Source organism: Xiphophorus maculatus, chromosome 9 (genome assembly GCF_002775205.1).
Source record: "Xiphophorus maculatus strain JP 163 A chromosome 9, X_maculatus-5.0-male, whole genome shotgun sequence".
In the NCBI taxonomy this organism is placed as follows: domain Eukaryota; kingdom Metazoa; phylum Chordata; class Actinopteri; order Cyprinodontiformes; family Poeciliidae; genus Xiphophorus; species Xiphophorus maculatus.
Window position 1 is genome coordinate 4,121,490 of NC_036451.1, and position 16,299 is coordinate 4,137,788.

Sequence of the window (16,299 nt, forward strand, 5' to 3'; positions counted from 1 at the left end):
TTTATTGATTCGATTTTTTTGTTGTTGTTGCATTCTTTGAATTTTTCATGCATTTTGAACCTACTGTGTCTGTCTCTGCAGATGTATTCTTTTGTAAATCTGTTGTTTTCATACAAATCAATTTCTCACTGCATCCCTATCTTAATCCCCTGCTTGTCTGGAGTCCTGGAGGATTCCTTGTGACGGAAACTATCATTTAACTTCAGGCACTGGGAGCTGACTCAGCTATGACTCGATGGAGACGTGATGTCTCACACCCAGTTTCCCAGAAGCATCTGAGAATTATCCAGATTTTATTAATGCAGCTTGAAGCCTTCACACTGAGTCCACTTTTGTTTATTGAACAAATTTGTGAATTTTACAATGATTGTTAATGAAAGAATTAACCAGCCACTTTAGTTAAATTTTCTGTATAATGACGCATTGTAATAAAATGTCAAATTAGGTCTTCTTTATTCAGAATTTTGTCTGTTGTTTGGCCTCAGTGCAGCACTTCAGCCCACTAATTGCTAAGAGTTTCAGTTATTCTAAGAATGACTAATGTCAGCTTAAACTGCTTGCCAAAACAAACCATAATGTCTCTTTTTCTTTAATCTGTGTCCAAAATACTTTTTAAGGCACAATTTCCTTCCATGTTTATGGCACCACTCCCAAACAACTATGAGTTGTGGCTCTGTGTGTAAAATCTATATTTACCACATGGGAGAATCCTCCATTTCACTTTATTTCTTCTTAAAATAACAACATCTAGACCTGCACAATATTATTAAATTATTTGCAATTAAACTTAACATAATATCTTAAGAAACAGGAGAATGATTGAAAAGGCCTTATTTTCACTAATTCAGTTAAAAATTCAAACTCATATTATGTTTTAAACTTATTACACACAAATTGATATATTTTTAATGTTTATGCTCACTTTGTTGATTAAGGCACACACAGCGAATAGCAACTCCACATTTAAATTTTACTAGTTTGCAACACCTGTTCACCTAAAAAAAAAATTAACATAGAAATGTTGCCCTTTTTGTAAGATCCAATCCCAGGAAAGGTTACTGATTTGATGTTTGTCCAGCAGTGCCACAAAAGTTCACTGCCAAAGAAGCTGGTTGCCTACAGACTGCTTTGTCCAGGCCAGATAAGGGAAAGTTAAGTGGAAGAAAAACAATGTTGCCAGAAATATTTCATGATCGACGGGAATAAACACAGTTTGCTTTGAGGCAAAGCCTATTCCAGCATTTGGGGGAGGTGCTCACCAGGTTCTTGGCATGCATTGATTTATTTAGATCATGAGCTGTAACTTTCTCATGCCTCATTAAGCCAATGCTTAACCGGAGATATCAGCCAAATTACCTGGGCTAAGGAGAAAAACACTGGACTCCTGCCAGTGAATTCAAAGTCCTACTTTCAGATGGAAGCAACTTTCACGTTTAATTTGAACATCAAGGTGAACATCGCATATTTTGAAGAAGTGGAGAGGTACAGAATTTAAGCTATTGTATGTAATTTGTGAAGTTTGCACCATCTACTTCTAGTAGATGGCACTGTATTTTATCAAATCTAATTTCAGCTGTCTACTTGGAAATGTTATAGCAATTCATACTTCCCTCTACTCAAAGATTTTATGAAGATTCTGATTTTATTTTCCAGCAGAACCTGGCAGCTGTCCACACTGGCAAAAGCACAAATACCTGCTTCAGTGGCCATGGGAACACAGTTTGATTGGACAGAAATATCACTTGACCCCACTAAGAATCTATGGAATATTAATAAGAGGAAGATGAGATATGAGGTTTCATGCAATCGATATAAAAAAATAAATACATAAAAAAAGGATTTGGGGTTTTCATTGTCTGTAAGCCATAATTAGCCAAAATAAAAGCAACACACTCTTTACTTCACTTTTGACATCCTTGCCATCTAAGCTTTTTTGTTAATCTAGCAGCATTGTCTATGCCATCTTAGACATGTCAGTTGTCGAAATCTTTTCAAGATTTCAACTTCAGGGAATCCTGTTGTTGTCTATGTTGTTGGTTTGGTTTCCCAGGGCATTCACATATGCGCAGGCAGGGATTTAACACGGCGTGTTTCCTATTCACACCATTCAGTCTGTTCTCTTACACAATACCTAATTTACAGAAAAGTCATACACAAAACGTCAAGAAAGATGTCTATATCCCCGTCCTGCACTCAGACAGTCTGACTGACTTTGGCTTCAGGTCTTAAATCTTCCTTGACACTCATGACCTGTGACAGACATCTCAACCCAGGGGGAAAACAAAATCTCCAACATACTTCTAGTCCCAGCTTAGCAAGTAATGTTCTTCAAACATACAGGTGTGATGACTCTCGTCATGATGCATGGACAGGAAAACTACAGCCGCTGGAAATTACGTCAGGCTCTCAAGGCCCGATGTGTCAGCTTTGGAAGCAAATTGGTTAATACAGAGACATGAGCTGTTGGGCTCACACATCTCCTACCAGGCCTTGTCAGGTGAAAACAGATGAGATGCACAGTAGGTGGCAACATGCTGTTGCACATTCCTCAGCAGTCTGCTTACACCACTGGTAAGTGGAGCCAAGGGGAACCTCACCCAAAAATGGACTAACCAGGTCCGTTTTAGATCAGCGTGGCCTCCACTGCAGAGCCTCACAGGAGCAGTAGAGGCTTCTGCACCAGGAAACAAATGCTAGATCAAGTTTTACCGCCATGTTCCTACATTCAGTATAGGTCTAAATACAAATTCCATACTTGTTGTGGTAATGTGTCTCCATGTAGCAAAGAATTACCAGTATAAAGTTGCTACATGACAAGATAGGGTAAATCCAACATTTCATTTAAAATTATAGACGAGATGTATAATTTCATCTATTATTTAAATTTTAAGGCTGTTCTTAAAATTTCTAAGAACAGAGCATCACATCAAATGAAACCAGCATAAAACCAATTAATTGTTAAAAGTGTGTGAAAAGATAGATCTGGACTTGTGCTTTAGTTTAGATGCAGTTAGAGTCAAGTTTCAACATGTTTATATCTTCCTCTTTCCTCCTTGTGACAATGTTAAGAAGGGATGGTGGTTGTCTAGTCCAGATTAAATTAAAATGGGAATCCCTTCATTAAAATGTTTTTTTTTTTTGAGGGTTTGTTTTAGTCTTCTCGCATAATAGAAATACCAAGTGGTATCATGGTTCCCAGGTCCAATTCAAGTAAACAGCATTGCTCAACAGAGATGCATCAGCTGTCCATCAAATAATGTCCTTATTGTTTTTTATTTAAAGAAGCATCCACAGCAATTCTGTTAAAACTTGTTCCACCCTGTTGACAAAATACCACAATATTCAGAGTCCCATAGCTGCTCTTCTTTTGCATGGCATTAATATTAATAAATATACTATAGTATAGTTTTAGATGAAAACATTTTCAAAATACATGAGGAAGGATTTTTTTTCCTAGATTAATTGCCGGAAGATAAAAGACCGACAAAGTCCTTATCCATGATAAGGATAATGACAACAAAAAAAGTATTGCCTGGCAACAAGATTGGCTACTCTGAGAAATCCAGTTTAAGGGAAGTTACAAAGAAAGAAAGCTAAGCTAATGCTAAGCTAATGTTTTGAATTTATTCAAAATATTTACATTGTGAACATTTTACAGCATAGCAAATTTTTGTGTATTGACATTTATTATTGTTTTTTATGACTGGCTATGCCACTTGCTAGCGTTAATATTTGTTTTATAAACATTAGCAATCACAATGATCTCTTCTGTCTTGGTGTGCCTCATCAGGATATATAAAAGTTCTCATAAACATATTTTGTTACTGTGCTGAGTGCTAATTGAAACCATGATATGATGTTCAACATTTTGATTAAGCCTCTAAATACATTAATGATCCCATAAAAGCCTGTGCTGTAAATCTGTTCATCTTTGCACCTCTTTTGGAGGTCAGAGGTCTCAGAAGGTCTTGAGGGGTCAGTGTTTCTTGAGTGTTGCGTTGCTCGTTGTTACTCGGCTTTCTTCAGGAAGCGCTGAGGAATGGCGGGTGGTGACAGTTGTCACCATGGCCCTTATGCTGCTTAAAGGAGGTCTTCTCAGCACTTGTTGATGTGTGTCACTTTCAGCTTCTTCACGATGTGTCGGATTTCTCTAAGGTAGCCGTGCAGCAGTCCAACAACACATCACCATGGATTGCATTCCATTTCCATCTTGTGTGTGTGTGTGTGTGTGTGTGTGTGTGTGTGTGTGTGTGTGTGTGTGTGTGTGTGTGTGTGTATCAGTTAACAACATAATGTCTTAGGTGTAACAAAGCATGAGTTTCAAGGATTTCCTGGATAACTGATGGACATATACTGTTATCTGACCTTTTATAATAGTTTTAAGAAAATGTAGCATAGTTCTGACAGATAGTTGTGACAGAGCATTGTATTCCAGTCTGAGCTCTTTCTTTCTGTCATGTCTTCTTTAGATGTTCTGATCCAGAAAGTGCCTTGTCACACAGCCTGCTATTATCTCCCCTCACCTCCTCCCCCTGGACTCACACTCACCTCTCCATCTGTGGTCTTATAAGGTTACAGAGCAGGATAGATGCAGGGGTGGGTGTGTAAGGGTGTTTGTGTTGGTTCCTGTGTTCTGTGGTCCATGATGTCCTCAGGTGAACAGTTCTGAACTGGGCTCGGTTTTGTCTCTGTTTCTGCTTTGATTGGCCCTGGGAACAAATACCTGCACACAAACCTGCAGGTGCAGCTATGGAAGCGTGCACGCCTATAGAGTGTTTCTTACTCCACTGTCTTTCTGTTTGTAGTTAAAGGATTGTTTTTGTATTATAACCTGGACCTGAGTTTTTTTTCTGTTATGGCTCTGGATTTGGTAATATTTTGTCTTTGCAAGTAGTTTTGAAATGTTTGTGTAACACTCAATAAAAGGAGGCCTTTTTGCTTACCAAATGTTTAGTGCAACATTCTTTATCTGAAGTCCTCTGAATTAAGAAGGTATCCTTTAGCACGGTTGTGCATATAGAAGTGCTTCAACAGCTAATTTTCTTTTGGGAGTGCTCAGATCAATCAGCCCAGATTTCATTGGGTGATCACAGGCACCCAATGTGAACATGTGAAAACGATCTTATTTACCGATCTTATCTGGCTCTGCAAACAATTGGCATGGGTCAGTTATACCCAGGCTTTAAAAAGATTTGGTTTTGAGGCCACAAAAAGTTTCCATTTTGCTTGTATCTATAATTTCAAATGTTTTCAATCAGATTTCTTGGGATTGGTCAATTTCCTCCAGCTGACAGAGCTAAGCCTAATACTCTTTGTACATCTCATAAACGAAACAAATCTAAATGTTTAAAATTTTCTCCAATCATGAAAAAGATGGACAGTCGTTGTGGACTAACCAAAGGAGCACTACCTATAAGTCTTATTGAGATCATTCTGTGTAACCGTTGCATGTTGTTTTGCTGAAAAAAATGTTAAAATACCATCAGAAAACATTTCTACTGACCTGTGTCTTCACAGATATTTTTTCCATCTGATTGTCTTACTGTTCTTTGTCTAACTTTAGGCTCCAAGACATCCATGTGTGACTCTCCTTTTTGACTATTTTCATTCCACATGATGATGATTTATACTCGGTTCAGCCAATATAAACCTGCACTGTAAAAAGAGGTCACTGAAAAAAAAATAGTCTTCTCTGAGAGTTTATCTAGAAGTTTCCTTGTTGCTGTTTTTCTACTTTAACTCATACTTTCCAAGTATTTCCAGTCCTCTATTTTTAGGAGGAGGTTTTTCTATGAATCCCCCCATTATGGCATATTCAATAACATTAATCTGTTTTAGTTCACTATGATTGAAGTTTTCCACTAAGTTTCCTCATCTTAAACCTTATTCTGCCAATAGTTCATTAAAGTGCAATAGCTCTGGTTTTATATCTTGGACCTGAGGAATTGTGGGTTTGATCTAGTCTCTGTATTATTTATGAATGGACTGCTTCGGAGACATTAGTCAACATTTAAATTCTCAACGGTTTCCTTTACGTAAATATGAGGAGCACTTTAGATGACCTGGTTGATATATGGGAAAATAACCATTTCTCAAGTAGAAACATCTCATTTTATAAGATTAGATGAGAGAGAGGGCTGATGAAGATAAATGGGAGGCAGAATTAACTGTCATCCCTAATTTTCTGTGCATTTGTCCCTTTCATCTCTTTAAGGCAGAAATATTGCACTGTAAAAATGTTGGGTTTGCCCTCGTTCCAGATAACCTCTCAGTTAGGTCAAAGTTCCGTCTAACTGGGATGGAAGAAGTCTTTGGGAGAGGCCTTAATAACAGAGCGGGAGCGCTCATACATCAGTCTTCCTCACCACACCAACCACCGTGGCTCCAAACACAGCCCCCAGACCATATAACAGCATATTAGTTGTTACAATATGCATAACAGTTCAAATTGAACATTTCTGATTTCTGGTTAAGCTTTGCCCTTCGAAGCTGCTCTTGTTTCTCATTCCTTTGTGCTTCTTAGGCTCTTTGCTCAATTCCTTTTCCTCATTCCCAAGCTCAGCTCTGATTCCCATATGTTGCTGTCACAGCAAAGTCACACTAAAATCTGATAGGTTTATGGTTCTTAAGCTTGTGTCGCTGCCTGATTTTTATCTTCAGAAGCCAAATACAGCTGGATGAGGATGAAAGGCTGCTCCCATTTTACTTTCTGTGAACTTTGAATGTCTTAAATCCAATTGCAATTTTAACCCCTTTCACACTAGCGGTGGCAAACAGCTGCAAATAAAATTTAAAAAACTTTTCAAATTAGGTGAGATCTTTTTTCACTTCCAAAGCAAAATCTAACAGAAATATTTTTAAAAGCTTAGTTGTTCACATTCCATTACTTTTAAGTCACTGAAGTGGAAACTTAAGATATAAAGCTGATATAGACAAATTAAATGAAACCTCACTTCCTCTTTCTCATACTTGTGTAATGTGTAATGAGAAGCTTAACCAAATATTTTCAAGAGCTGAGGCGTGACATTTGGGGATCGTTTTGATTAATAAAAATTTCATTGCATTTTTAAAGCCTGAATGAAAAATATATCAGACTTAAATTACTTATCCCATTGTCTATCCATCTGTCTGTCCGTCCATTCAGAAATCGAAGTATTCTTGTTTACAGGTGCTGTTCCTGGCACAAATCAGGCACAGGAGTGAAATTCTGTTTCACTGTTAAACATACAGTATATTCTTACAGTCAGTTAAATTTACTTCACAGTCAGTTGGATAAAGTTGTATATTATTTGTATTTGTTTACATCTCATCACACTATCTAAACATATGGGGGACAGTGAGGTGGGTGAAGGATGTAGAAACTCAGTTAAAAGTTACCCAAATAAAAAAAGAGAAAAAAAATTTACAACCATGGAAAAAAAATTGTCTCTTTTCATCTGAGTATTTTTTGTCATCTGTGTCTATGATTCCAAAGAAAATTTCCCAAATTGCCTCCACTATATTATTACTCTATTGCCTTTATTAACACAACAGTCAGTACTTCCTTCAGTCCCTCTGTTCCCGCTTTTCCCATCACCAGCTCTAACTGCTGAGCTCTCATATTGCTGTTGCGCTCGACTTGTTCTGCCTTGCTGAACCCAGTGAGCTGCAACGCCTTTTCTCCTCTGTCTTTTGTTAACTGAGAAGCTTGAGGCTTCTGAAAGTCTGTCGGGACAAAAAAAGGAAAATTAGACTCACTTTGAGGCCAAAACTTCCTTTGATACCACATCATGTTAAGGAACCAACCATGTTAAGGAAACAACCAATATTTCACTTTTATTCCCACACAACAGTACACTTGGTGAAAAACCTGCAGCATCATTTGATAATAAATGAACTCTATGGAATAGAGTTTATTGAGCTCCAGTGTTGTTAAGTTTGCTCCCTTTAGTGCTGTGGATATCAGGATCCACAGCGCTTACCATAACTGAATCTGCAGCTTGTTATCCAGTTGTCAGGACGTCGGACGTCCTTGGTGACAGGTGTAGAGGCCTGAAGCATAGCTTGTTAACACCAAGGACCACCGCAAAGTTGTTCCCACCCCGAGACAGAACGTGTGATCCAACATATTATCACCTAATTAGTTGGGCTCTCTGTTTGTCCCTGAGGAACATTGATTTTCACCGTGTGCTACCATCTTACATGGCAGCACATGTAAGATTTATTTCACATTTTAAAGTATATTTGTTATTTTTACAATAACAATTTCTGGTTAAGAACAGTAAAGTGAAAAGAACATATAAGAATGCCATTCATTTTTTTTTTTACTAGTTTTTCAGTTGTAAGCAGGCATCTGTAATATATATAAGGCGCTGTGGGAGTCACCATAAAATAGGCTTTTACTATTTTTAAACTAAAACAAAATAAATTCACATTTTACACCATCTGATTTGATAGACTGTGTCAGTTAGATTTGGTAAATCATTATCTTAACTCTGGTTTAGGTGTCAACATTTCCAAATCTAAGCTAAAACAAGAGAGTAATTTTACTGGAGTCACTTCAGCATTTATGTGATATCCTGTTAGTTTTGCTTTCTCTCACTCTCTCACAGCCTCAATGAACAGTACAGTGCCACATGTACTGAAAAAATGTATCTACTAAATATCTTCAAACATTTCTGTGCTACCTCTGACCTCATTAAAAATGCCCAGTCTTCTTCCCACAGTAAAAACCTGCTCACAAAAGAGTTTAAGCTGTCACTTAGATAGATTTTTGGGTCACTAACTGACCAGTCATGAATCAAATTGAAAATTGACGGATTAAGTTCAAAAGCTAATTTCTCTATCCATCTCTGTTTTCATTTGTGGAACAAATGCAGAAATATTTATTCGTAGAGACTATGTCTTCAGAATAATTTTTATTTTTTATTTTTTTCTTCGTCATTACACAAGCCTACATTTTCTGCATATGTTTGTCACTGAGATGGTGTGTGTGTTATTCATTGCACACAGCGATGCATGCAAGCACAATGGGATGTCACCTGTGTGTTTTATGTTAACTCTGAGAATCATTTGTAGTGCAGGCTGTTGTTTCTTTTCATGGTTGGCTTTTTAATTTGCAGGGAATCACCCATGACCTGCAGCATCACACACTGAAGCCCATTTTCAGCCTCCTGTAATGAAAAGCGTAGCTCTGTCGTCAGTTGGTAATAAAGGAGCATTAGGCCCAAATGGCCTGCTGATAGGCTCCCTGTTGTACAATCAGTCCTTTGATCTGCATCAGCAAACCTACACCATCACCACATGTATTTATGGAGTATTTTTCATGTTTCTGCAACAACACATAAAATAAAATTCACTTTTTACTGTTTCATCTGGCAATCATTCAGACTTTTTTTTTTACTTCTTCTGTCTTCAGGATCAGAGCTTCCCCAGGACCTCAGTGTACTTGCTGCCACCTCGTGGAACGCCACAGAAGGTAAAAAAAAAAAATAATAATCTTTTATACTAATGTGAACACATTTTTAAGAGTCACATGTTGATGATGTGAGCTCTAATCAAACTTTTAAGATAATATTCACTGAGGGCTTTAGAGCCTGTTTATTGTCCCACTGTGTCCTGCTGCACAGGATAATTGATGGAAAAGCTCATTTGTCTACAGCTACAAATGAGGCATTGTTCAAATTTTCACTGAAAAACTTTTATAACTGTATTATGTGGATGTTATTATCAAACATAGAAAGCCTGGTTATGTTTTTGTGCATTTTCATTGCACTTTTTTTATTATTATTTTGGTACTCTATGCTTAATTATCTGTGGGAATGAACTGTTTACAACCTTAGACTTTTTTGTCAACCTACATTTGTGTTTATCTACCTGCATTAATCCTTTGTTGAAATGTTTTCCACTTCACTTGCAGCCTCAAAACATTTTGGTTATGTTTCTATCTACTTTGCACATCTTGAGACTGAATTCTTGCTCATTCTGGTTTGTTCAGTCCCGGTTAGTTTATATGGGAAGTGTCTTTGAACAGCAATTTTGAGGTTTTCTCACAGATTCAGTTTGACTAAGGTCTGGACTTTGACTGGGCAATTTTAACTCACGAATAAGCTGTGATCTGACCAAGCAGTGTCCACAAACAATCCTTGAAGGCCGATATCTTGCATGCTGTAGATGCAACCCTTATTCTGCAATCCTGAATCAAGTAAAATAATCATTATCAGGCTTCTGGATTTGTTTAGTTTGTGTCTACTTTGTTTCATTTCATTTTCTTGTGTCAGTAAATGTCAATTAAGTAATTCAGTTGAACTTGTGGTGCTGTCATTTTTAAAGGTTTGTGCAATGGATTTTCTGGAGTTTGAGATTTAGCCAGGCTCATTTATTGGACAAGAAACTTTTCCGGAGAAGAAGCTAAGAATTTAGCATGCTCATCTACTATCTATTGCCCTGAGGAGGGCAAACCTCATCTATTGCCCTCATCTACTCTGATGAGGACAATAATTGTACGGTAGACCACCTCCAGTCATGATCAGCCGGTTGTCATCCACAAATCAAATTTTTCTGCCAAGCAAAAATGCCCCTGCAGATGAATGCTACTTGATAACGAGGATGAAACTGGAGAAATCTCAAAATTTCTAATGAACCTGTGTGAATCTCTGAAATATGCCTTTCATCTGGCTCAGAACTGGTGAAGATATATGGACAGACGAACTGTCTATCGGACTCATTTCTCTGAGATCAATAACATTCCAAGCAAAAAAATTTTTGTGCGATGAAAATAAATTGTCATGTCTCCTGCAGCTTGTCAGGCTTTTTTCAGCACTTCCCATCAGAGGAAGCAGCTGTTGTTCTCCTGTCAGAGCTGAAGCGCTTACTGAGCCAAATCCACAACGTTTTCTGGATATTTTCACTAAACTGCTGCACAATGTAATCAGTCACAATCTGCTCCTCCCTTTGGTTTCTCCTTGAACTACTACGATCCGCCTAAATTCCCACGAAGAAACGCAGCCGTGGAAGACCCGGAGTATGAAACTTTGATGGATGTGACCTTTATTTTTTTATTTTTTGCTCTTTGTCTGGTTTAGTTTAATTCAACTCTTGCAAAGCCAACACTCCCACAACATCCTTCCCACGACGCGTACACAAAAAAAGCCATTTTCAAGCGGAGAGCCATAAAGGCAAACGGTAGTTTCTGGATATGATTGAGCAGTTCAGCGAAGATAATGATTACTGAGAGCAATCAGGGATGTTTAGAAAATCATAAATACAACCAGGAGAAGATCCAAACAAATCACGAAGCCTGCTCCGTTTTTCCACAGCATAAAACATTTAAACCTGTAAAACAGTGCGTCAGCATTTTGAGCTTAGCATCAACATCTGTTTCTACTCTAATGAAGTGGTGATTGTAGTTTTTGTTTTGTCTGCAGGCAAATAAAGTTGTGTTTTACCAGCAAGGCACAACAATCAGATAGTGTTGTGATGTCGGTGTGTGCTAAATTAAATTTATTTAATTTTTACTAAATTAAATTTATTTAATTTAGCAAAAGTAATACTAGTCAGACATTGATTCATTACACACTAACATACTGTATTTCTAATGATTTTTTCTGTTAACATAAGACAGCAAATTCTAGTTTCTTGGAAGGTTTAAATGTTACATTAGACCGATATAAAAGGACTTTCAATGCAAAGTTTTAAGTTATTGCAGCTCATTTTATTATTATTTTAGTTTTCATACAATTTCAATTTGTAACATTTAGCAAGACTACTTGCAGTATGTGTGTAGTATGAATCAGTATGTGTGATCCTCAAAATAGAGAAAGTACAGATGATTCACTCTGATGTGCATTTTTAGACTAAACACAAACATTCCAAACTTGCTTTAAGCTCTAAACATTGGTTACTTGCATGGTTCATCATCTTATTCTTTCTAAAAAAAAAAATTAAAAAAAGATAAAAATGTTCAAAATTTGCAACAATATTGTATTTAGAATACAGGAAGAGATGAAAAGTGCATAACATTTTTGATTCACAGTAAACCTAAGACCTATGTAGACTGTGTCATATTTTCTGGCCATTTAATGCTGGATACCTTCACTTGCCTCTGACACCTCTGCCATTTTGCTTTTCACTCCCATAAACTTCTCTATTTCTCATACTCCATCAGTCCTACACACTGGTGTGCTTGACTGTAGGCTACTTCTTCTGCTGGGCTGAACAGGCAGCCTGTTGATTAGTTTTAGCAGTAGTGCCACCTAGTGACCAGGGCTTGTTTATCATTCAAGCATGAATGAAAAAAATTCTAAGAAGTGCTCTTTACGCTCACATTTTATGCAACTTAAATATTAACATTTTTTTATCCACCAACAAACCTATCCGGAAACAAATATTTTTGGTCATAATTTATAGTTGGAAGGGCCAGTTCTGGGACCCCCTACGCCTGGCACAGTGCTACAGTTCAGATTTCATATCGGCTGAGAATGTTTAGTGAGCTGTGGAGACTCTTAGGTTTCTGAGTCTTCCTGAAAGGATCCCTTGCTCAGCTTTTCTCTATGTGTGGTATTATGAACAGACACGTTTGCTTGTAGAATACAGTTTCAGTGGTGAAACGAAGAGGTTGCTCTGATCATGTAAAGGTCTCTATCTCGCTGGTTGTGTTTACAGTTATGTGTCCGCACGTGAGCGTTTGATTGCACCAAAGTACAGCAAGGGGAAAATGTGGACCGATGACAGGGTAACATTTTAGCCGCCCGCCACATTAAAAGACAATCCTCAGCGAGGGTTTAAGTTTCAACATGCCCCCTGTGCCAAATACCACAACACTTACCACAAGACAGTTACATACAGAGGCTTAGTTACACAGACACATGTTCCTCCTCTACACCCCTCTTTTCTCTCCTTTTTCAATCTCATCTTGCTTTATTGTCAGTAGTTATAACACCTAATGGAGTATGTAGACATACCACTCCAAAAATCATTTTCTTTTCCATCAACCCAACTAATGAAACACTATTAAAGTGAGTCACTCTTCTGACCTTCCTCTCCCCCTGCCTTCTAGCAAAATGTGTGTGTTCAGATGCAATACTAGGTTAACCAACGAGTGGGCAGGATTCGGTCCTCTAAATGTTGACTGTACATGTAAGCACAGATTCTCTGCAGACCTCCATGCCTTTTTGTTGATGGTTTGGCACTTGGATCACAGAGACCCAGGAGTAAGCTTGTACAGTTGAACAGTCATATACCCTCATCAAGATGAATGCGACACCCGTTACAGCTGACCTTTATCTGCACCCATCCATGTGTAGTTTTACTGCTATACATGGTGCTGTTGTTTCCGTAAAGTATGACTACGGTGCAGCAGATGACTTGTTGGAACTTGTTTGATCGGAATTGCACTTTAGCTCAATTTTAGACACAACACAATACTTTTTCTTTGGTTTTCTATTGCCCCTTCTCCATTGGTATAGTATTAACTGGTTCTTCACCAGTCAGCTCTTCCAGGTAATTCCCATTTTTGCGGAATTACCTCAAGGGTGGTACAAGTTGGGTCAAACCAGGTATTGCGAGCAAGTGATTTGATTGGCAGCAGACTGCATTCGCTGTCTGACCCGTGGATTAACATCACATGATGAGCAAGGTGGTATTTGTGGAAGGTACAGCGTCAAGTGGACGAAGCAACCCACAACAAACAAATATACAGAGAAATTTTGGAAAAACTGAACACCCAAGGGTACACACAAAAAAATGACATCATTGGAGATTCAACCACAGTTCTTACACACTTACAGCCCACGTTACTCACGTCCACGTAGTGAGGAACACACTGCCAGTGGAGACACACCCCAAATTGGCCAGAACCAAACCACACATTAACCAGCTGGACTGAGATGTGACAATGGAGTCAAGGCTTATGAACTCACACTTACATCACCATTAACTTACTCCAAACTCCAAGCAGAAAGAGCCCAGGCTGGGATTCGAACCTAGAACCTTCATGCTACAAGTCAACTGCTCCACTGTGAAGCCATATAGAAAATTGCCTTAAATTATTGGCTGTCCTCTTCACACAGACACAAAAAGACACAAATTTCTGTATTATGTGAGAAATCAACATAATATTATGTTTTTACACACATAATTGCACACATGAATATTTAATATTAACTTTAATAATAGAGCAATTCAAGCAATATTAGTAAATAATCAAAACTACAGAAGATGCCTTTAAAAAAAATACTGTAAAATGTAATAAAATTATACAATCTTGTTAAATTCCACATTTTTTTCCCGCTGAGATAACTAAAGTTACACACATATCACATCAGGAGATGAAACCTCTTAGTCTTGTCGTGCAGCAAATCACATGACAGCTACTTATTCTTGCACTGATCAGTACTAATAGTTTGACTCCACACTGAGGTAATTTTATCTTTTAAAGACATGAGTCTGCTAATGCAGTAAATTCAGTACACACGACACAGAAGATTAGAGGAAAACAATGTTATGTTATTTAGTGCAAGAAAAAATAGCCTAAAAAAAACTATGACGCAGTCATGGCCGCTTATCTTAGATGAGTTTTTGAGGCATTTGAAATGTTAACATAATCAAAGAAGACAAATCAAATTAAAAAAGGAAACAAAGTGCAGATTAGCAAAATGGCTGCATAAACATGCTGTGATAAAAAAGAAATATCACAAATTAGCTGCATAAACTTCTGGATTCCATTTTCTTTTCTTCTCATTTTGCAATGTCAGATCAAATCTTAAAGAGCACCCAGGTTTTACATTGAGAGAACACATCAGAAACTCAGTCTAGATTCCTGGAGACTATCATTTCTATTATGCTCTCTCCTTTTCACAAATAATTGAGATTTAGTTACTTTTCTGTCTGAAAATGTTTTTCAGTAGAGTTGAGGAGGAGTTGAAGTAAAAACATAAAGAGGATATAAACATTTTTTGTAGCAGAAAATAAATCACAATATTACAAGTGGTAATGGAGGAAAGACATGTTTTCCAGATGGTCTTATTTGGATATACTGAAGGATTTGGCCTCAATAATGAAGAGACTGAAATCTGCAAATATTGAAGACGTTCGTATATAATACAGTGACAAAGGAGGACAGATACAAAGTAAGTGAGAAGGGAGAGAACTGACACAAGTTTGCTGTTTTTGGTGGAGTTCTCCACACATTGTCAGACATTTGTCAAGTCTTGGGCTTAACAGAATGCAAGTCTTCCCCAGTGCTGCTGTCATCAACGACTCCTTGGTGCCCTTAATTTCTGACCGTGTAGCCATTTGTAGGATTTGGTCACATCGGCCACTTCAGCTCTCTTTGGTGGTACAACCCCTGCAGGGTTTTTTCCTTCTGTGATTGCCCCTTCAGCTCTGTTGAGGATTTGTTTGGATTTAACCAGGATTTCTTTATGACTTATTTGGATTATTATAATTTAATGTATTACTATTTTGTGTTGTAATTGTTATTTCGTATAGATTTAGTTAATATTCGGTTCAAAAGCAGACTATGTTTGTCGACCTTTCATAGAAGGGTCCACGATTCTTCAGAAGTAGGAGAAGAAAACTTGATTGAGAGAAAAAAAGATGGGGAATTTTCTTTCTGAGAGGGATTTTCTGAGCTCCCACTCTCTGTCATCAATCATTACTATTATGATTTGTTCACCCTTTTTATTCTCTAAAGTTTATCTGAATTATTTATCTGCCTCCTCATCTTTGGATTAGTCAAAAATATGACAAATTCCTTCTCTTCCTGTTTGTATTGTCAGAAACATTCACTGATGGCTTTAAATCTGCAAATACTTGATATCGCCTCAAAAAATGCTTAAATATCTATCTATTTAAATAGTTCAAACACTAAAATACACCTTAATATGCACAGTGGAAAGTGTGTTAGCACTACCTCAGAACTTAATAAAGAAACAGTCCCTTTTCCTAAAAAAAAAAAAAAAACTTGCTGAAAACCGATTCCATTTTATACATACGTTTACTTGCACAGTTCTGTCCATATTTTTCACAATGTAGAACTCATGGAGTTTGAAGAAATGTGTGGTCTTAGTCCAGGTTGACTTGCTGTCAAGTCCAGATTGCAGTCCAGTCTGAAAATTGCTGGTGTTGGGTGAAAAACAAGGAGAGCACAAAATATAAAAGAAGACATTGTCTGTAAACACATCCCTAATGGGAACTTTATTGAAGACAGGAAACTGTGGTGGCCTTTGTTTGTTTTGTGGGTACAGAGGGTTCTTCAACCACTACTAGTGATGTAGATGTAAAAGTGCAATATTTGGCTTTGCCCTGTTTAAGTTCGAA

At 37.5% G+C, this 16,299-nt stretch overlaps 1 protein-coding gene across 1 annotated transcript in view; it reads left to right on the forward strand.

The window, feature by feature from the left end:
- Positions 1-16,299, forward strand: part of ror1 (receptor tyrosine kinase like orphan receptor 1) — a 144,194-nt gene that overhangs the window by 85,179 nt on the left and 42,716 nt on the right. Inside the window, exon 2 of the mRNA XM_014470559.2 lies at positions 9,398-9,457. Within this exon, the coding sequence (XP_014326045.1) occupies positions 9,398-9,457 (60 nt within the window). The remainder of the gene's footprint in view (positions 1-9,397; positions 9,458-16,299) is intronic.